General features: G+C 44.0%; 1 protein-coding gene across 1 annotated transcript in view; it reads right to left on the reverse strand.

Moving 5' to 3' along the window:
* COL20A1 (collagen type XX alpha 1 chain) overlaps positions 1-15783 on the reverse strand; it is a 50994-nt gene that overhangs the window by 21121 nt on the left and 14090 nt on the right. The window contains exons 7-18 of the mRNA XM_072413662.1: positions 14745-14900; positions 13517-13636; positions 13275-13439; positions 13030-13194; positions 12783-12955; positions 11556-11685; positions 11316-11458; positions 10964-11087; positions 10578-10714; positions 8516-8648; positions 3552-3686; positions 1784-1831 (exon numbers count right to left, since the gene is read on the reverse strand). Coding sequence (XP_072269763.1) covers positions 1784-1831; positions 3552-3686; positions 8516-8648; positions 10578-10714; positions 10964-11087; positions 11316-11458; positions 11556-11685; positions 12783-12955; positions 13030-13194; positions 13275-13439; positions 13517-13636; positions 14745-14900 — 1629 coding nt within the window. The remainder of the gene's footprint in view (positions 1-1783; positions 1832-3551; positions 3687-8515; positions 8649-10577; positions 10715-10963; positions 11088-11315; positions 11459-11555; positions 11686-12782; positions 12956-13029; positions 13195-13274; positions 13440-13516; positions 13637-14744; positions 14901-15783) is intronic.

Below are 15783 nucleotides of genomic sequence, written 5' to 3' on the forward strand. Positions count from 1 at the left end.
TTCCCCTAGACAAAAAAAGGAGGAGCAGCAGACTGATGAGCTCATCTCTCTGATACAATGTTTTCTCCTTCTCTGGTATATGAACGTATTGGCTCCTAATAAATCATATTCATGCATTTAATGACGTGGTAATGAGTACAAAGCTGCATTCATTTGTGTCTTTTATATCAGCCACTATCCAATGCTAAAAACTGAATAGTGTTTGGCTATAAAATAGTGCTATTGCTGACCTGTACCGTGTGTGAATGACAGGTGCACTTTATGTTCTGTACTAAGCAGTACTTTGTGTGCTCCTGATGTACAGAATGACCCCAATTAGGCCCAGGTATAGGACGCAGAGTCTTTTCACAACTTCAGACACTGTACAATCAATGGCAGGCCTGTGTTCTTCCTACACAGAGTGGCAATGGGTCACTGCACCGCAATACACCGGACTCACCGCCATGCACCAGTGGGTACAGTGTAATGGGACCGCTCGACTGGGCAGCAAGGGAATTGGAATTGTTCAGTCTGACTGTCACCCGGCTTATGGCTGCCGAGTCCTTCTAATGTGACAACACCGGACTAGAAATACTTAAAGGGATCATCCCGAAATGTATCCTGTGAGAGCTTGCCCACCAGATCTTAACGCTATGTACGGATGTAAAATGTTCATTGCATCAGACAAACGTTCACAATTGTCTCAGATGATTATCGTGCATCTGTATGGATCCCCCAGATCCACCACTAAATGACTGATGGCTAATGAGTGCTGGCATTTTCGACAGGGAGGGTGGCATTCTAACTCCTATGGTAAGGGTGGCATTCTGATTTCTGCAGTAAGGGTGGCATCCTGAGTCCCCCTGTAAGTGTCGCATTCTGACTCCTATGGTTAGGGTGGTGTTCTGGCTCCAAGGGTAAGGATGGCATTCTGACTTCTATAATAAAGATGGCATTCTAACTCCTATGGTAAGGGTGGCATTCTAACACTTATGGTAAGGGTGGCATTCTGGCTCCTACTGTTAGGGTGGTATTCTCACTCTGGTAGTAAGAAAAGCATTCTGGCTCTTATGGTAAGGGTGCCATTCTGACTCCTATGGTAAAGATGGCATTCTGATGACTCTGGTAAGGGAGGCATTCTAACACCTATGGTAAGGGTGGCATTCTGGCTCCTACCGTAAGGGTGGCATTCTGGTTCCCCCGGTAAGGATGGAATTCTGGCTCCTACCGTAAGGGTGGCATTCTGGCTCTTATGGTAAGGATGGCATTCGGACCATGCATTCAAGGGCTATTCTTTCTTCTAACTCAAATCAATTTATTTTTTAATATCATTTTAACATTGGTTTCTAAGACCTGAAAATAAGTTTAAGGGTTCAATTAGAGTAGAAAAGTTGAGAAAGACTAAATTCTATTTAAACTCTATGGTCTACTATAAGCTCTATTTTTGATTTGGTAAATATACCACTAAAGGTTAAGTGAAAAACAAACTGATGTTCCTGCCAGAAACTTGTCAGTTGATGTATTCCTGTGCTCTCTGCTGCACTCTTATCAGCACTGTTCCTAGTCATCTGAGTGGATTACAAAACATCTCCCCTTGTATTATAAAGAAAAGAAAAGCAAAGGTTGGGTGTTCTTCCTTACACACTTCCTGTCCTACAGTGACAACACTGGTCTTCCAACGCACAATGCAATGCCCTGTGTTGTATGACACATTGTAAAAAAAACAAAACTGGCACAAGTATCTTTTCATTTCTAAGACATTCCTAACACTTTTTTGGTAAATTCATTTACAAACAAGACTCACCGTGGAACATTTCTTCACTGTCCTTGGCCGTAATTAATGGGCACACACCTACACAAGACAAAAATTTAAAACATAAGGATATTTTTTAGGACATATAAAGGGTCACCCCCCCCCAGACTTAGATCTCAGAGTTTACTGGAGGATAAAAGCCGTTGACACAATCTCTTGGGGATTCATGGATTCTACCGGGGCAGGTTTGGGGATCTTTAAATCTGTAGGGCCCAACTTAAGGGGCCCCCACCAACCCTGCACTGGGTATGTGGGCCTGTACACCCACTCTGTCAGTTATTAGAGGCTCTCATCAACCCTGCACTGGGTTCAGGGGTCTGTATACCCCATGTGTCCATTAGAGGCTCCCACCAACCCTGCACTGAGTTCAGGGGTCTTTACACATACTGTGCCCATTATAAGATTCTCTCCCCAACCACAGGTCGGCTCCCAAGAGTTCCCAGGTCTGTACCCCTGATGTGCCCAATTTAAGAGGCACCGACCAACCCTGCACTGGGTTCAGGGGTCTGTACACCCCGCTGTATCCATTAGAGGCTCCCACCAACCCTGCACTGAGTTCCCAGGTCTGTGTTCCTGATGCCCCATTTAAGGTGCTACGACCAACCCTGCACTGGGTTCAGGGGTCTGTATACCCCATGTGTCCATTAGAGGCTCCCACCAACCTTGTAATGGGTTCAGGGGTCTCTACACCCCGCTGTATCCATTGGAGGCTCCCACCAACCCTGCACTGAGTTCAGGGGTCTTTACACATACTGTGCCTATTATAAGAGGCTCTCACCAACCCTGCACTGAGTTCCCAGGTCTGTATCCCTGATGTGCCCAATTTTAGGGGCTCCCACCAACCCTGCACTGGGTTCAGGGGTCAGTACACCCCGCTGTATCTATTAGAGGCTCCTACCAACTCTGCACTGAGTTCAGGAGTCTTTACACATACTTTGCCCAATATAAGGGGCTCCCGCCAACCCTGCACTGAGTTCAGGGGTCTGTACACCAGTTGTGCCCATTAGAGGCACCAATTACCTTCCACCAAATTTTCTGGTGTCCGTACAATCATTGTGCCAATTAGGAGATCAGCACTAGAATTTAAGAATTTTGTGCCAATAATTGCAACATTTTAGGGGGTAAGGGTGAGATCAGGGACAAAGGTTAAGATCTGGGTAGAATTGGGGTTAAAATGTTTGGTTTTTGGGCAGAGGTTGGGGTTGTTAAGGCTCACGCCACTGTTTATTCCCAGGCACACCCAAAACCATTGGCACAATGCAGAATTCAGAAATAACGTTTCTCGCTGTGCATTTTTCCAGCAGCCGACCCGCACCGCAGGATGCAAATTAAAACGGCGTTTACCGCAATTTATTTTCCTTTTCAACGTTTCAATCCGAGGCGGTGAGGACTGATACTACTCTGCGGTGAGGATTTCTCCCGCCTCGAAGTATTTTCATGTTTTATGGATGGAGATGATGAAGGTCTGTACACGGTAATCAGCCTGTCACTTTTATTCCAATGGCGCACGTTACCATTTAATAATTCTCTTACATCTCGGGAAGGATGGTGAGTTATTTGAAGGTGGCGCAGATGAAAGCGCTTTGTTGGCACGCTTGTACGCTGCCGAGCCCCGGCTGGGATAAACAATCTTTTGATAAACGTCAGCGGCGCTGTTGGGTGTTTTTTTGTATCAAAGGCAACTTTAAAACCAAGTTTCTCCTTTAGAACAGAAAAATTCCATGGAAAAGTGATATTTACCGATGTGTTAAATACCCACCATCTGCCCGGCTGTGTCCGTACCCTCCGCGGCCTGTGGGCATCTTTCGAGGATTATCTCCTGTGCCGGAGAGATTAAATGTGTTAGCGGCATAGCAAAGCCAACAGGAAGAATAAATACTTAGGAGTTCGGGAACTGAATTACCTTAGCTGGGGAAAATGATGCTCTGGATTCCCTCCAGTGCTAAGCACTTAGATGATTGCTGCTGATTGGCCAGAGCCTCCTCTTTAGCAGAAATCATGTGACCTGTGCCTAGGAGTGGCAATTTATTTCAGAGAATAGATGTTCTGATGCTTTATAATGGCACCCTAGAAAGACTGGTCCCACTATCTAATGTTGCATTAGGGAAGACCACATCCAATGCCTCAAAATAAGATATGACCCAATTTTTTATACATAACAGTGCACGCCTCTTTCTTAATACTTTAACAGTGCCTTGGAAAGCCAATCACAGCACAGGGGTGGGTCAATGACTAAGGTGTGTTGGTGAAGGTCAGCAGAGAAAAGTGTGGTCACGACCCTTCCTCTTCCAGTCCAGCCATGAATTGGCTGTTCAGCTTTAAAATAACATTTTTGTTTTAGGTTTATTGAACCCTGCAGTGTGTGTGGTCTCGCCTCGCCATACGCTGCTGCTCTCGCCAAATGAGCGAAAGAAAATCATCTGACAAAACGTAAAATTCTAAAATAAGCCGGCGAGAGCGATGAAAGGCGTTCGTTATGGAGGGTACACTGCGTGCAGGAAACCAATTACACGATATTAGTGGAACTAAATACCCTTGGTAATTAATTACCCAAGGACACGAATACATTTCAAAGATATTTACATACTGGCAAGCAAAGAGCGCGCTACATTTCACCCACTTAAAGAACAAATTGGGACTAATTAAAAAAAATGGGGGATAGGTATCCAACCGAGGACCTGCTGTGATTGGACGACATAACCCATTAACACTTTTAGCTCCTCTACCTATATGAAGCCAATAGTCAATGACTTCACAGACCATGTGACTTGGCCCTGACCAACTCTGCATTATGCTTGCTGACAATACACTTATGTAAGGGCAAACCCTGGATGAAAATCTAAGCTCAACTTTGCACTAATATTTTTTACAAAAATGGCCATGGTTGCAGATTTTATTTCTGGCAAAGCCCTATGTAGTACCGCTTGTATGCCACTAGATGCCCCCAGTCTTCTAGGTTAAATGCCCACTAAAAGTCTGGTTACATCCTCTAAGGCCGTCCCCTGAGGAGTCATCACAGCTCAGTCAGTGCAATACTTTGGGCTCTACTTATAAAATAATTTGACATTCCTTCTTGGGAGTCTTCAAGGTTTATGTGTTTCAATGGCAGTAACTTAATATTTTATAAATTTTTTATAAAAAAAAAGAAGGGGAGCTTGTAAGTCACATGACTGGTCAGAGGCAGAAGTGAGGTCTGGAGCAACGGCATGGACATTAAACATCATATGCTATTACAGATCTCCTTCCGAATATACCTGGCTTCTCTAATCCCGATATTTAGGACCCTGAACAAGAATGGAGGGGAAGTAAAATCAGCTTGGGGCCCATGCCTGCTTCATTTTAGTGACAAATACAGCCGATGGTTTACAATAATAGCCAGGCTTGTAGCATTGTCATGCCCATGTTTCTGTTAATTCTCTTTAATGATAGATTGCTGGACATGGACAGGGCTCTTGGGCCCCCAGTCCTGGGATTGGGTTGGAATTATCTCTCATATGCTGACCAGCAAACATGAACAAAAACTATACCAAACTAAGGAAAGCAATTTTATAAAAGTTCAAAAGTTAGAAAAAAAATTAAAATGTGGATTTAATGGGATGGCTTCAAGGTCTGATGATGGATCCTGGCTTACAATAAGATTCCAATTCATCTGAAAGTTGTTCAGGGCTTTGTGTAGGACATTACACATCAGAATGTGACTTTAAAGAGCTGTGTGCCCTGGTGCAGAGCTGGTACCCTGGTATGAAGCCTTGTGCCGTGATATGGAGCTGTGTGCCATGGTATAGATCTGGTGCCCTGGTATGGAGAGGTGTACCTGGTATAGAGAGGTGTACCCTGATACAAAGCTGAGTGCCCTGGTACAGAGCTATGTGCCTTGGGATGGAGAGATGTACCCTGGTATAGAGCTATGTGCCCTGGTATGGAGGGGTGTACCCTGATACAAAGCTGAATGCCCAAGTATAGAGCTGGTGCCCTGGTATGGAGAGCTGTACCCTGGTATGGAGAGGTGTACATTGATACAAAGCTGTGTGCCCTAGTATAGATCCCGTGCCCTGGTATAGAGGTGTACCCTGATACAAATCTGAGTGCCCTGGTCCAGAGCTATGTGCCTTGGGATGGAGAGGTGTACCCTGGTATAGAGCTGGTGCCCTGGTATGGAGGGGTGTACCCTGATACAAAGCTGAATGCCCAAGTATAAAGCTGGTGCCCCGGTATGGACGGATGTACCCCGGTACAGAGCTGTGTGCCCTAGTAAAGAGCTGGTGCCCTGTTACAAATCTGTTAGCCCTTGTATAGAGCTGGTGCCCTGGTATGGAGAGTTGAGTGCCCTGGTATGGAGAGGTGTACCCTGGTATGGAGAGGTGTACCCTGGTATGGAGAGGTGTACCCTAGTATAGAGCTGGTGCCCTGGTATAGAGAGGTGTGCCCTGGCACAGAGTTTAGTGCCCTGGTATGAAGCTGCAAACTCTGCTAAACATGGGCACAGCCATGCTAGATCAATAAGATTTTTTCCCAAAACTTTGGAAATCCACCATTACATAAATGCATTTATATGCTGTAGCATTAACAGCTTCCTTCCATAAAAGCTTCGGAACTCAATCATTTGGACAATCACCTCACCTATAATCATCAATAAAAAATGAGTATTGAGCAAAGTTCAGTAACCTTCCCTGACCGATGAGATCTGTCTGCTCCCAACATCGATCTCATCGTCCTGGCAGAAGATTTCCTTCATAATTTTATGTGACATTTATGTTTCAAGACAGAAGAAACATTTCCATATGAAATATCTATGTGGGCTGTGAGAACTGGAAGTGTAAAGACGTAAAGAGACAAGTGCACTTGAAACGAACAAACAAAAAGCATTAATAACTCTTCCAGCCGCTGCTCTGCGCAATAAAGAAATTAAGATTTGACATTTATGTAACTTTGATGTGAAGCTTTATTGTTCTATATTTACTTCTCATCTGAAGGGGGCTTGCAAGTGACAGTTAGCAGCCTTTTTGGGGGGGTTTGCTGGCCAGGATAAGTGCTGTGTGATATATCACAAACCAAAATGGCACCAGTGTGTTAAAGAGGACCTGTCATTTATTTGACAACTTCCATCAATCCCTTTCCATGCCACATATTTTATTATATCTGCAGCTTTCATTTATAAAATCCTTCCATAGGCTCTGTTCCTATTTCCCTGTTATGCCCATGTGTTGTCACAGCTTATAATATCCTGACATGGTCCACCATTCTCACCATTCTCTGCATGTAATCAGCAGAACTGAGACACAGCAAATAAAAAATAAAAAAGTGCATTTTGTTCAACAACCCGACAATCGTTTATGACGCACACATAGCTTTAGGGAATGGAATGTTATTCTATTAGAATTTGCATTGACTGTCAATCATGCTCAACTCTTCAAACATTTAAATATTTATCCATAACTGTTATGAAAAACACTCTGAATAGGAAAACGTTCTAATAATGTTTAGTAAATCTTTATCAGGCTCAGTGGAGCATATTATGAATGTTTCAGTGGAGTTATGCATGGCTCACATCAGCTCATTAAAAGATCATTACGCAGAAATGACATCAATTTGACATTTTTTTTTTAGAATGATTAAATATGAGATTAAGAACAGGGACTGCAAAAAAAGTAGAACTCCAATCAAAATAATAAATCATTTTATATATATATATTATGTGTGTGTGTTGGATAGATGGCTGGAAATGTCTGCTGTGTCCCCGTTGGAGACATTCCTGCCACTTCTTGTCCAGATGACCACTTATGATGAGGACAGAAGGCAAAATCTCATAAAACCCGACAGAGGTTCTGATACCCTAAGATGATCCAAGAGCATCCAGAGCCCTGAAATAGGAAGAGCCGCAGCCCCCCGAAATGTGTTGGCTGTTACTTTTATACTGATAAAGATCTGAACCATACTGAATATTTGTACCAGTCTCTATATTAAGTGTTCCTCACCCTATAAGTAGAGAATAATCAGAAGCTGCCATTGCTGAACTGAAAATGCAAACTACCAAACAGTTAGGCGGGTTAATGAGTTGCAGGAATAGGAACCAACAAACAGCCAGTCAAGGCCCAGAAAAGCTGGAACAGATTGCACATTTACTCCAGACTTAGACACTACTAAAGTTATGAGTTCTCCATGACATTTATTTTATCATTTAAGTTCTGATCATGATGCATGGGTGAAGGAACTGGGCATTTTTGCAGGATGATAGAAAGTCATGGCGTAAAGGTTTAGAAAGAGGGAAATGTGAGAAAAAACATTTAAAGAGATTTACGTTGGCCACACAATCAATGTCAAGTGAAGGTAAATCGTTCCCTTTGCACTGCCAAGCTATTTAATTGGCACAAGTGACAGAATAATAATTATTAGTGCAGAGGTCGGGCAGCACAAACTAAAACAAATAACAACAGCCATATGTCATTGCCTACTTTGGGCAAAGCGCCTCTGTCCCCCAGCGCGCGGCAGATCTGCCATTAAGAATGACATACTGGGGCTCTGTAATTAACACTAATTGGCCAATCTGCCCCGACTGAAGACGTTTCCTCTCACACATGGCTTTTCTGCAAGAATGAGGACAAACAGAGATGACAGCCAAGGGCACGGCCCTGGCAGGACCTTGGCAGCGCCAATGAATCACAAAGAACGGGAAATGGGCAGCTCTGACTGTGTGGCCCCGTTTTTCCCCATGCTGTCACTTACAAGTTGTGAAGTTTCCCATTAGGAGGAACAAAGTCTTCATCCGGCCATGTGAGATAGAAAGGGTAACGTTGTATGGAGTCTGGGAGGTCAGGGACTTCAGGGTCACAGAGGAGGTGCCACCAGGGATTTCCACCTGAAAGGAGAAGACAGTGGTGCCATCCTACAGAGATTTATCAAAATGAACCTGAATATAATAAATTATATGGTTGTGGGCAAATTTTATTGAAGCTGAGAGAGGAGAAGAGATAAGCGGTGAAGAGGAGGAGATAGTGTACAAATGGAAGGAGGTGAAAGGAGAAAAGAGAATGATATCGGAAAGAAGTGAAGAAGAAGTGGAGGAAGGCAGAGAATTAGTGATAGAACAGAGTGAGTATAATAGGAGAAGCTGATAATGTACAGCGCTGAGTAATATGTTGGAGATTTATAAATATAATTCAATAATATATTAATAATAATAAAAGGAGGGAGGAAGGGAATTGATAAAGCAGGAGGGAGGAGTAGAGGAGGAAAGAGAAGAGGAAAGGAGAATAGAGGAGAAATAGAGTAATGAAGAGAGAAGCAGACAAAATACAAAAAAAAAGGTGAAAAAATAAAGAAGGCACATTGAAGAGGTTATTAAAGAGGTTAGTAACAATAGTAAGGAAGAGAGGAAAGAGGCAAAGGAAGAAAGTAAAGGAGAAAAGCAGAGGAAAGAGAAGACAGGCGTAGAAGAAAAGTGATGAGTTCAGCAGAAAAGAGAAAAGCGGAAGGTTGGCATAAAAGAAAGAAGCAAAGAACAGAGAAGCAGAGAAGGCATGGGAGAAGAGAGGAGCAGAGAAGGCATGGGAGAAGAGAGGAGCAGAGAAGAAGAGAAGAGAGGAACAGAGAAGACAGGGGAGAAGTGAGGAGCAGAGAAGACAGGGGAGAAGAGAGGAGCCGAGAAGACTGGAGAAAAGGGGAGCAGGGAAAACAGGGGAAAAGAGAGGAGCAGAGGAGACAGGGGAGAAGAGAGGAGCAGAGAAGACAGGGGAGAAGAGAGGAGAAGAGGAAACGTTAGAAGAGAGGAGAAGAGGAAACAGGGGAGAAGAGAGGAGCAGAGAAGGAAGACAGGGGAGAAGAGAGGAGCAGGGAAGACAGGGGAGAAGAGAGGAGCAGGGAAGACAGGGGAGAAGCACAGAAGAGAAATGAGTAGAGAATATATGAGTAACGAAGAGAGGAGTGTAAGGAACATGAATTAAGGAGCAGAGACAAAGGAATTGAAAAATGTAGGAAGGGGTCAGAGAAGGGCACAAAAGAGTAAAAGGAAGAGTTAAAGGAAGAGAGATGAGCAGCAATAAGGACAGGACCAAAAACAAGAAAGAAGAGGGGAAATGAGCAGAAAAGAGAGAAGCATATATGGGGGCAACAGAAAAAAAGAGTGTAAAGTGGCCAGAGGAAAAAAAAGGTTAAATTAGGAGAGGAGAGGGAAAGAAAGGAGGGGAGACTGCTCTTTTCTTGTGATTTAGACCTGCACTGACCCTGATATTGGCAGCCAGTACACGTTAGAAGAGTACATAAAGCCAGAAGGACGCAGAAGAAGAAAAGAGATGTCATTACATATAACAGAGGCAGCCGGTCATGTCATCATCACGTCTGACATAGGTGGAACATATGCTGCAGCTGACATGTAAAGCCTGAAGACTATTTGGAGAACACTGGGAAGGATTCCATTCTCCTCCGGATGGGGATTTGGGGATCACCCTTTATCTCTGGAGGTAGGTGACTCACAATGTGAACAGTGTCAGCCCCCGAGGAGGATAATTCAGGATTATTCCGTGTTTTCATATTATCTCTTTTACTGGAAGGGGACTCCCTGTCACTTAATTCAGCATCATTTCAATAAAGATGACAGCGTTCAATGTAGCCAGTAATGCAGAATGCAAAATTCTACTTTCTATAAATACTGCTGAGCATAGGAAGAATCCATCTTTGGAGCAGAATGGTTTTTGGTGTCTTCAGGCTCTGTGCAGGGTTTACTTATTTATTTCTGTGTGTGGCCACTCAGCCATGTCATGCTAGAGAATAGAATTTCTCCAACACTCACCTCTTTAGCAATGACATTGCTTGCATCAGATGTATATGAGATGTGCTGGATTGCTCCACTAGGTGGCTCCACCTCCCAGTACACAGTGACACTACTGTGAGTGATGTTGGTGAACTGTAGGCTGTGCTGTATGGGCTCTGAAAGACAATGTTGACCATTAAGGGTATAATAATCCCACAAACTTCCTCCAGGGTAGAAAGAATTGGAAAAATTCAAGATTTCATGATTTCCGAACTCAGAGGGAAAACTTTTTATATACCAAAAATATTCACCCTGACGCTAAAGAATATGCACCATTTTGTCTGGTCAAGCCCACTTGGTGACAGGTTCTCGATAATATCATCATACATTTTTATACCTAGGTACCAAGATCTGGTCTTGCTTACCGGTGGTCTGCTGTATGGTGACCGGGTCACTGGTCTCTTCTCCAGCCGCAGCTACCACAGTCACGCTGTACGTGGTATTTGGGGATAATCCAGACACCAGGACCTTTGTGTCTCCCGTTTTGATCTGCAAAGCAAAAGTTTGTGTCCTGAATTAGAGAGCTGGGGACAAGCAAGAAAGAATTTGACCCCAGACATTAAAATTGGGGTCCTTCCCGGAACAGACTGGTGGCAGCTAAGCTTGGGCTTAGTCATCTTATATGAGTTCAGGGAGTACATTATAATGATAAAAGATGGAGTCTTTGTATATTGTAATTGTACACGTAAAGTTCTAATCCAAGAGTGACCTCTGTACCTCTTTCACCTCCTGCTCATGTCCAGCCTCCGCTGAGTAGGTCACTATATAGTGGGACGCGCCCTCTGATGACTGCCAGTGTACCTCCAAGGAGGAGTCTGTGACTTGATCCACGGAGAGCTCATGGGGAGTAGACAGAGGCACTGCGAGAGAGAAAGGTAAAGATTGTGATAGACGGGGTGTCATAGGTGGCAGCAGGTCCCATAGTGAGGCATCACACACCTGCACTCATATACTTACAGGTAGAGGTGATTCCGCGAAGTCCGGAACCCACGCCACTGACATAGATGGGGAAGACAGAGACCAGGTAGTCGGTACGGACAGTTAGGTTTTTAAGGATGGCTGAAGTGGAATCTCCATCTAATACCACCTGCAAATGACAGACAGCATACCACATGGAAATTCAAGGTTCCATACCTGTGTTATTGTTCTCAGCTACTCTGGTTACATTTATCATAAACATCATATAATAAAATAAATACAATACCCAGTGGAGATAATGGGAACCCATCCTAATGGGCACAGCATGTAGAAAGACCCAGAAACTCAATACAGGCATTAAGGGGCCCCTTGTAATGGGCACAGTAGGTAGACAGACCTAGGAACTCAATACAGCCATAGTAGCTCCCCCCTTCTCATAATGGGCACAGCATGTGGACAGATCCAGTAAATCAATACAGGCATGGAAGGACCCCTTTATAATTGGAACATTAGGTGTACAGACCCAGGAACTCAATACAGGCATGGTAGGACTACTTTATAATGGACACAGCAGGAAGACAGAGCCAGGAACTCAAAACAGGCATGTTAGGACTCCTTTATAATGGGCACATTATGTATAAAGACCTAGGAACTTAATACGGGCATGGTAGGGCAACTTTATAATGGACACAGCAGGAACACAGACCCAGGAGTTCAATACAGCCATAGTAGCTCCCCCCTCTCATAATGGGCACAGCATGTAGACAGACCCAGTAACTCAATACAGGCATGGTAGGACCCCTTTAAAATGGGCACATTAGGTATACAGACCCAGAAACTCAATACAAGCATAGTAGGAGCCCCTTTTATTGGGTAAAGCAGGTACACAGATTCAGTAACTCAATACAGGCATGGTTGGACCCCTTAATAACGGGCACATTAGGTATAAAGATCCAGGAACTCAATACAGACATAGTAGGACCCCTTTATAATGAGCATAGCAGGTGTACAGACCACCTTGATGATAGAGATGGCATGATGATCAGTGCTGTAGTGTAGGATGCCATTGTGACAGAGTCTATGGAGGGGGCTATCCCATGACACCCTGCACTATCATTATGTCCTCAGTCTTTCTGGCTAATTTAAGTCGGGATAGAGGCCATCTTGTGGTGGATTACAATATTGCCTCAGAAAGGAGGAACTTGGCATCTTGTGTATCTCTTCTCACCACATTACACAAAATTACTAATTTTTCTAATTCTTTACCTCCTGAGGTGTGCCACCACGGGATGGATAATAGACTATACGGTACTTCCGGACAGGCTGATGTGGAGGGGTCCATGACACACGCATGCTTCTGGCTGCTACATCAGATACTACCAGGTGGGTTGGGCTGGGGTACAGGTCCACACTTACTGGTACAGCAATGTTCTGAGACCCTAAACAACAAATGCAGTTGTGAGAATTCTGTTCTAGACTGTGGCAAAGACCTCACAATGAATTCAATCCTCACCGATGTCCACCTCCTTCCGTCTTTCCTTCAGCCTCATACACAGTGCCCTGGACACGTCACCCACCAGAGGGCCGAGCATCGGGAAGTCAGCTACCATGTGAACAGTCAGGTCGGTTGGCTCAGATGCCATCTTTCTCAGCTCTGATTCATCTGCATTTTTCACCCCTGCAAAGAGAAACAATTTCAACCAAGTAAAAAAGGTCTCAGATTAAATTTAGGGGAATTTGGCTATCCTGCTCACCTACCTATAGCAAACATGTATATTCCGGCCTCTTTGAGGGTCTGTGCCACTGTGATGGCGTCATCTTGGGACTTCCCATCGGTCAAGAGGACCAGCACTTTGCCAGCCTGGGCTCGTGCCCCTGAGGCAGCTCGGAGATTTTCCTCCAGAACGTGGGTGAGAGCCATACCTGCCCACACAAGGATGATGTGTCCTACAGGGTCTTGCACACAACTTTGTAGCAGAAAATAAAAAATGAAGCTATACCTGTAAAGGTGTTTCCTCCCTTATACTTCACCCTTCTTATGGCCTCCAGGACTTCTGCTTTGGTGGAATACGAATTCAGATCCCATTCAGTCTGTGGCTCCCCACTGTACTGGGAAAGACCTGCAGAAGGCAAAGTGGAGATTAGACTTGTCCCATGACTTAGGGACGCTCCCTCCAATAGCCTCTGCTTACTGCTCTTTGTAAAGCTACATAAACCTTCCCCAGATCCCAGTGTCTAAAAACATAGTGGATTTCCATCATTCTGCAAAACATTGGACCCTCCTTGGCTCTTTAGTGGAAAACCTCGCATGTCCTGCTGATTTCCCCTGCAGGAACAACTGGGAAACATAATATGAAAACAGATACTCACTTCTGCTTCTAGATCCCAATTCGTCTTCATCATCGACTCTTTCTGACCCACATTCAAGCCATCTCTTCCTCCTCCTTCCATTACAAATTCTTGGTTGTCCATTTTTACACTCCACCCTATCTCCCACCCAACGTCCTCCTATCCAATGTCCCCCTACCTCCTCTTACTGGTTTTACTCATATTTGATTCAAGGAACATCTAAACACAAATTATTATTTGTGACCCCTCTACGGAGATCTCAATTCTTGTCTTGGAAACACATCAGAAAGCAAGAGAAAATCTCTCTGAAATGAAAAGAAGATCATTGAATTATGATGATGACCAGGTGTCCCATTGAGTCTGTTACTTTTTGTAAACTTTTTGTAGAGAGTAGTGTTTATCCCAAGCATACCTAAATCAGCTTATGGTTGACTGACTCATGACCTCCAATGGAAGCCTATTCCAAACATTATCTGCCCCTTCAGTATAAAAAAAAAAAAAAAAAAAAAAGAAAAAGTGACCTCAGGTGACCCCATTGGTTGATTTTCTCTTTATTCCGGGATTAGGTGATTCCTGTACAGTTTTTGGAATTTTTATCATTTCTGGTCACAAAGACCAATGGGGAAGGTGAATTTTCCCATTAGAATACAGATAGTAAAAGGGGTTCTAATTCTTCCCTACAACTGTCTTTGGCTTTTCACAACTGGATCGATCAGGTCCTCATGTCAAGGACTTCCGATGCTAACATCCCACCATCCATCAGTAGCATGTTCCACCACCCATCAATGGCATGTCCCACCACCCATCAATGGCATGTCCCACCACCCATCAATGACATGCCCCACCACCCTTCATTGACACATCAACAAATCTCAGTACCGACTCTAATCTTGTCCTTGGAGATGGGGAGAGGGCTGAGAATCCCCCACAGGAAGTTCTTCACCAGTCTGAAGTTGGCGCGTCCAACGCTCCAAGAGCTGTCCACCAGAAGAATGATGTCCCACTCCAGCGCTGTGTCACAATGGTACACCGGCCCTGGCCACAGAGACAATATAAGACAAATGCACCTGGAAAACCATCACCAAAAGTCACAAAGTCTGACCAGATTATCATACTACAACCAAGATCAAGCAGGACCTTCAAAGGGCCTTGTAGCAGAAAATGTTTCTGGATTCTACAACCTGAAGACCATACGTCTCTATTTATGCTGTTTTCAATAGGGTGATGGAAACAATTGATTTATAGGAATATAGGAAAAAATGTTGTCACCCTCTATGTGAAGCCATGTGGTCTTGGGGGGCTGGGGTTATTGACACCCATCTGATACACCATCCCAATGTCATGTTCTCCACGTTTCCTTTCACAGTTTTGAAGATCCGATCTCATCACCTCGACTGATACCAGGAGAAGCCTATTCTACAAGAGCATTCAACTGATCATGGATTTAACACTGCCCCCTGCCCTTTCCCTAAATCCCCCAAATAGACCACATGACCAATGCCTTGTCACGGGACATGTGACCGGGAACCAAAGGCAAGACCTTATAGATGTTGGCAAATCCTGTATTTCTTTTTGAACACGACGAAGGCCATAAAAGTAAAAGCTTGTTATCATTTTTAGGACACAACTAACACAACAAAATAACAAATACAAGAAAAATACAAATATAAAATTTATAAATAATTGCATAAAAAGTATCAAAAGAGTTAAAGGACTGAAATCTGAACATTTTACATAGGTCCCAATTCATAGGTCTCTCCAGAGATCTGATTGGCTGCTCAGTTTATCCCCCTTTCCTCTGCTGCAAGTATTCCATCACGAATGTGGAGCAGCAGCGGAGAAACGGACGTGAGGCATTAAACATAGACAGGCGGGAGATCGATATCTATCAAGCCTCGGGGAAAAAAGCTCAGCAGGC

Source organism: Pyxicephalus adspersus, chromosome 6, assembly GCF_032062135.1.
Source record: "Pyxicephalus adspersus chromosome 6, UCB_Pads_2.0, whole genome shotgun sequence".
Classification (NCBI taxonomy): domain Eukaryota; kingdom Metazoa; phylum Chordata; class Amphibia; order Anura; family Pyxicephalidae; genus Pyxicephalus; species Pyxicephalus adspersus.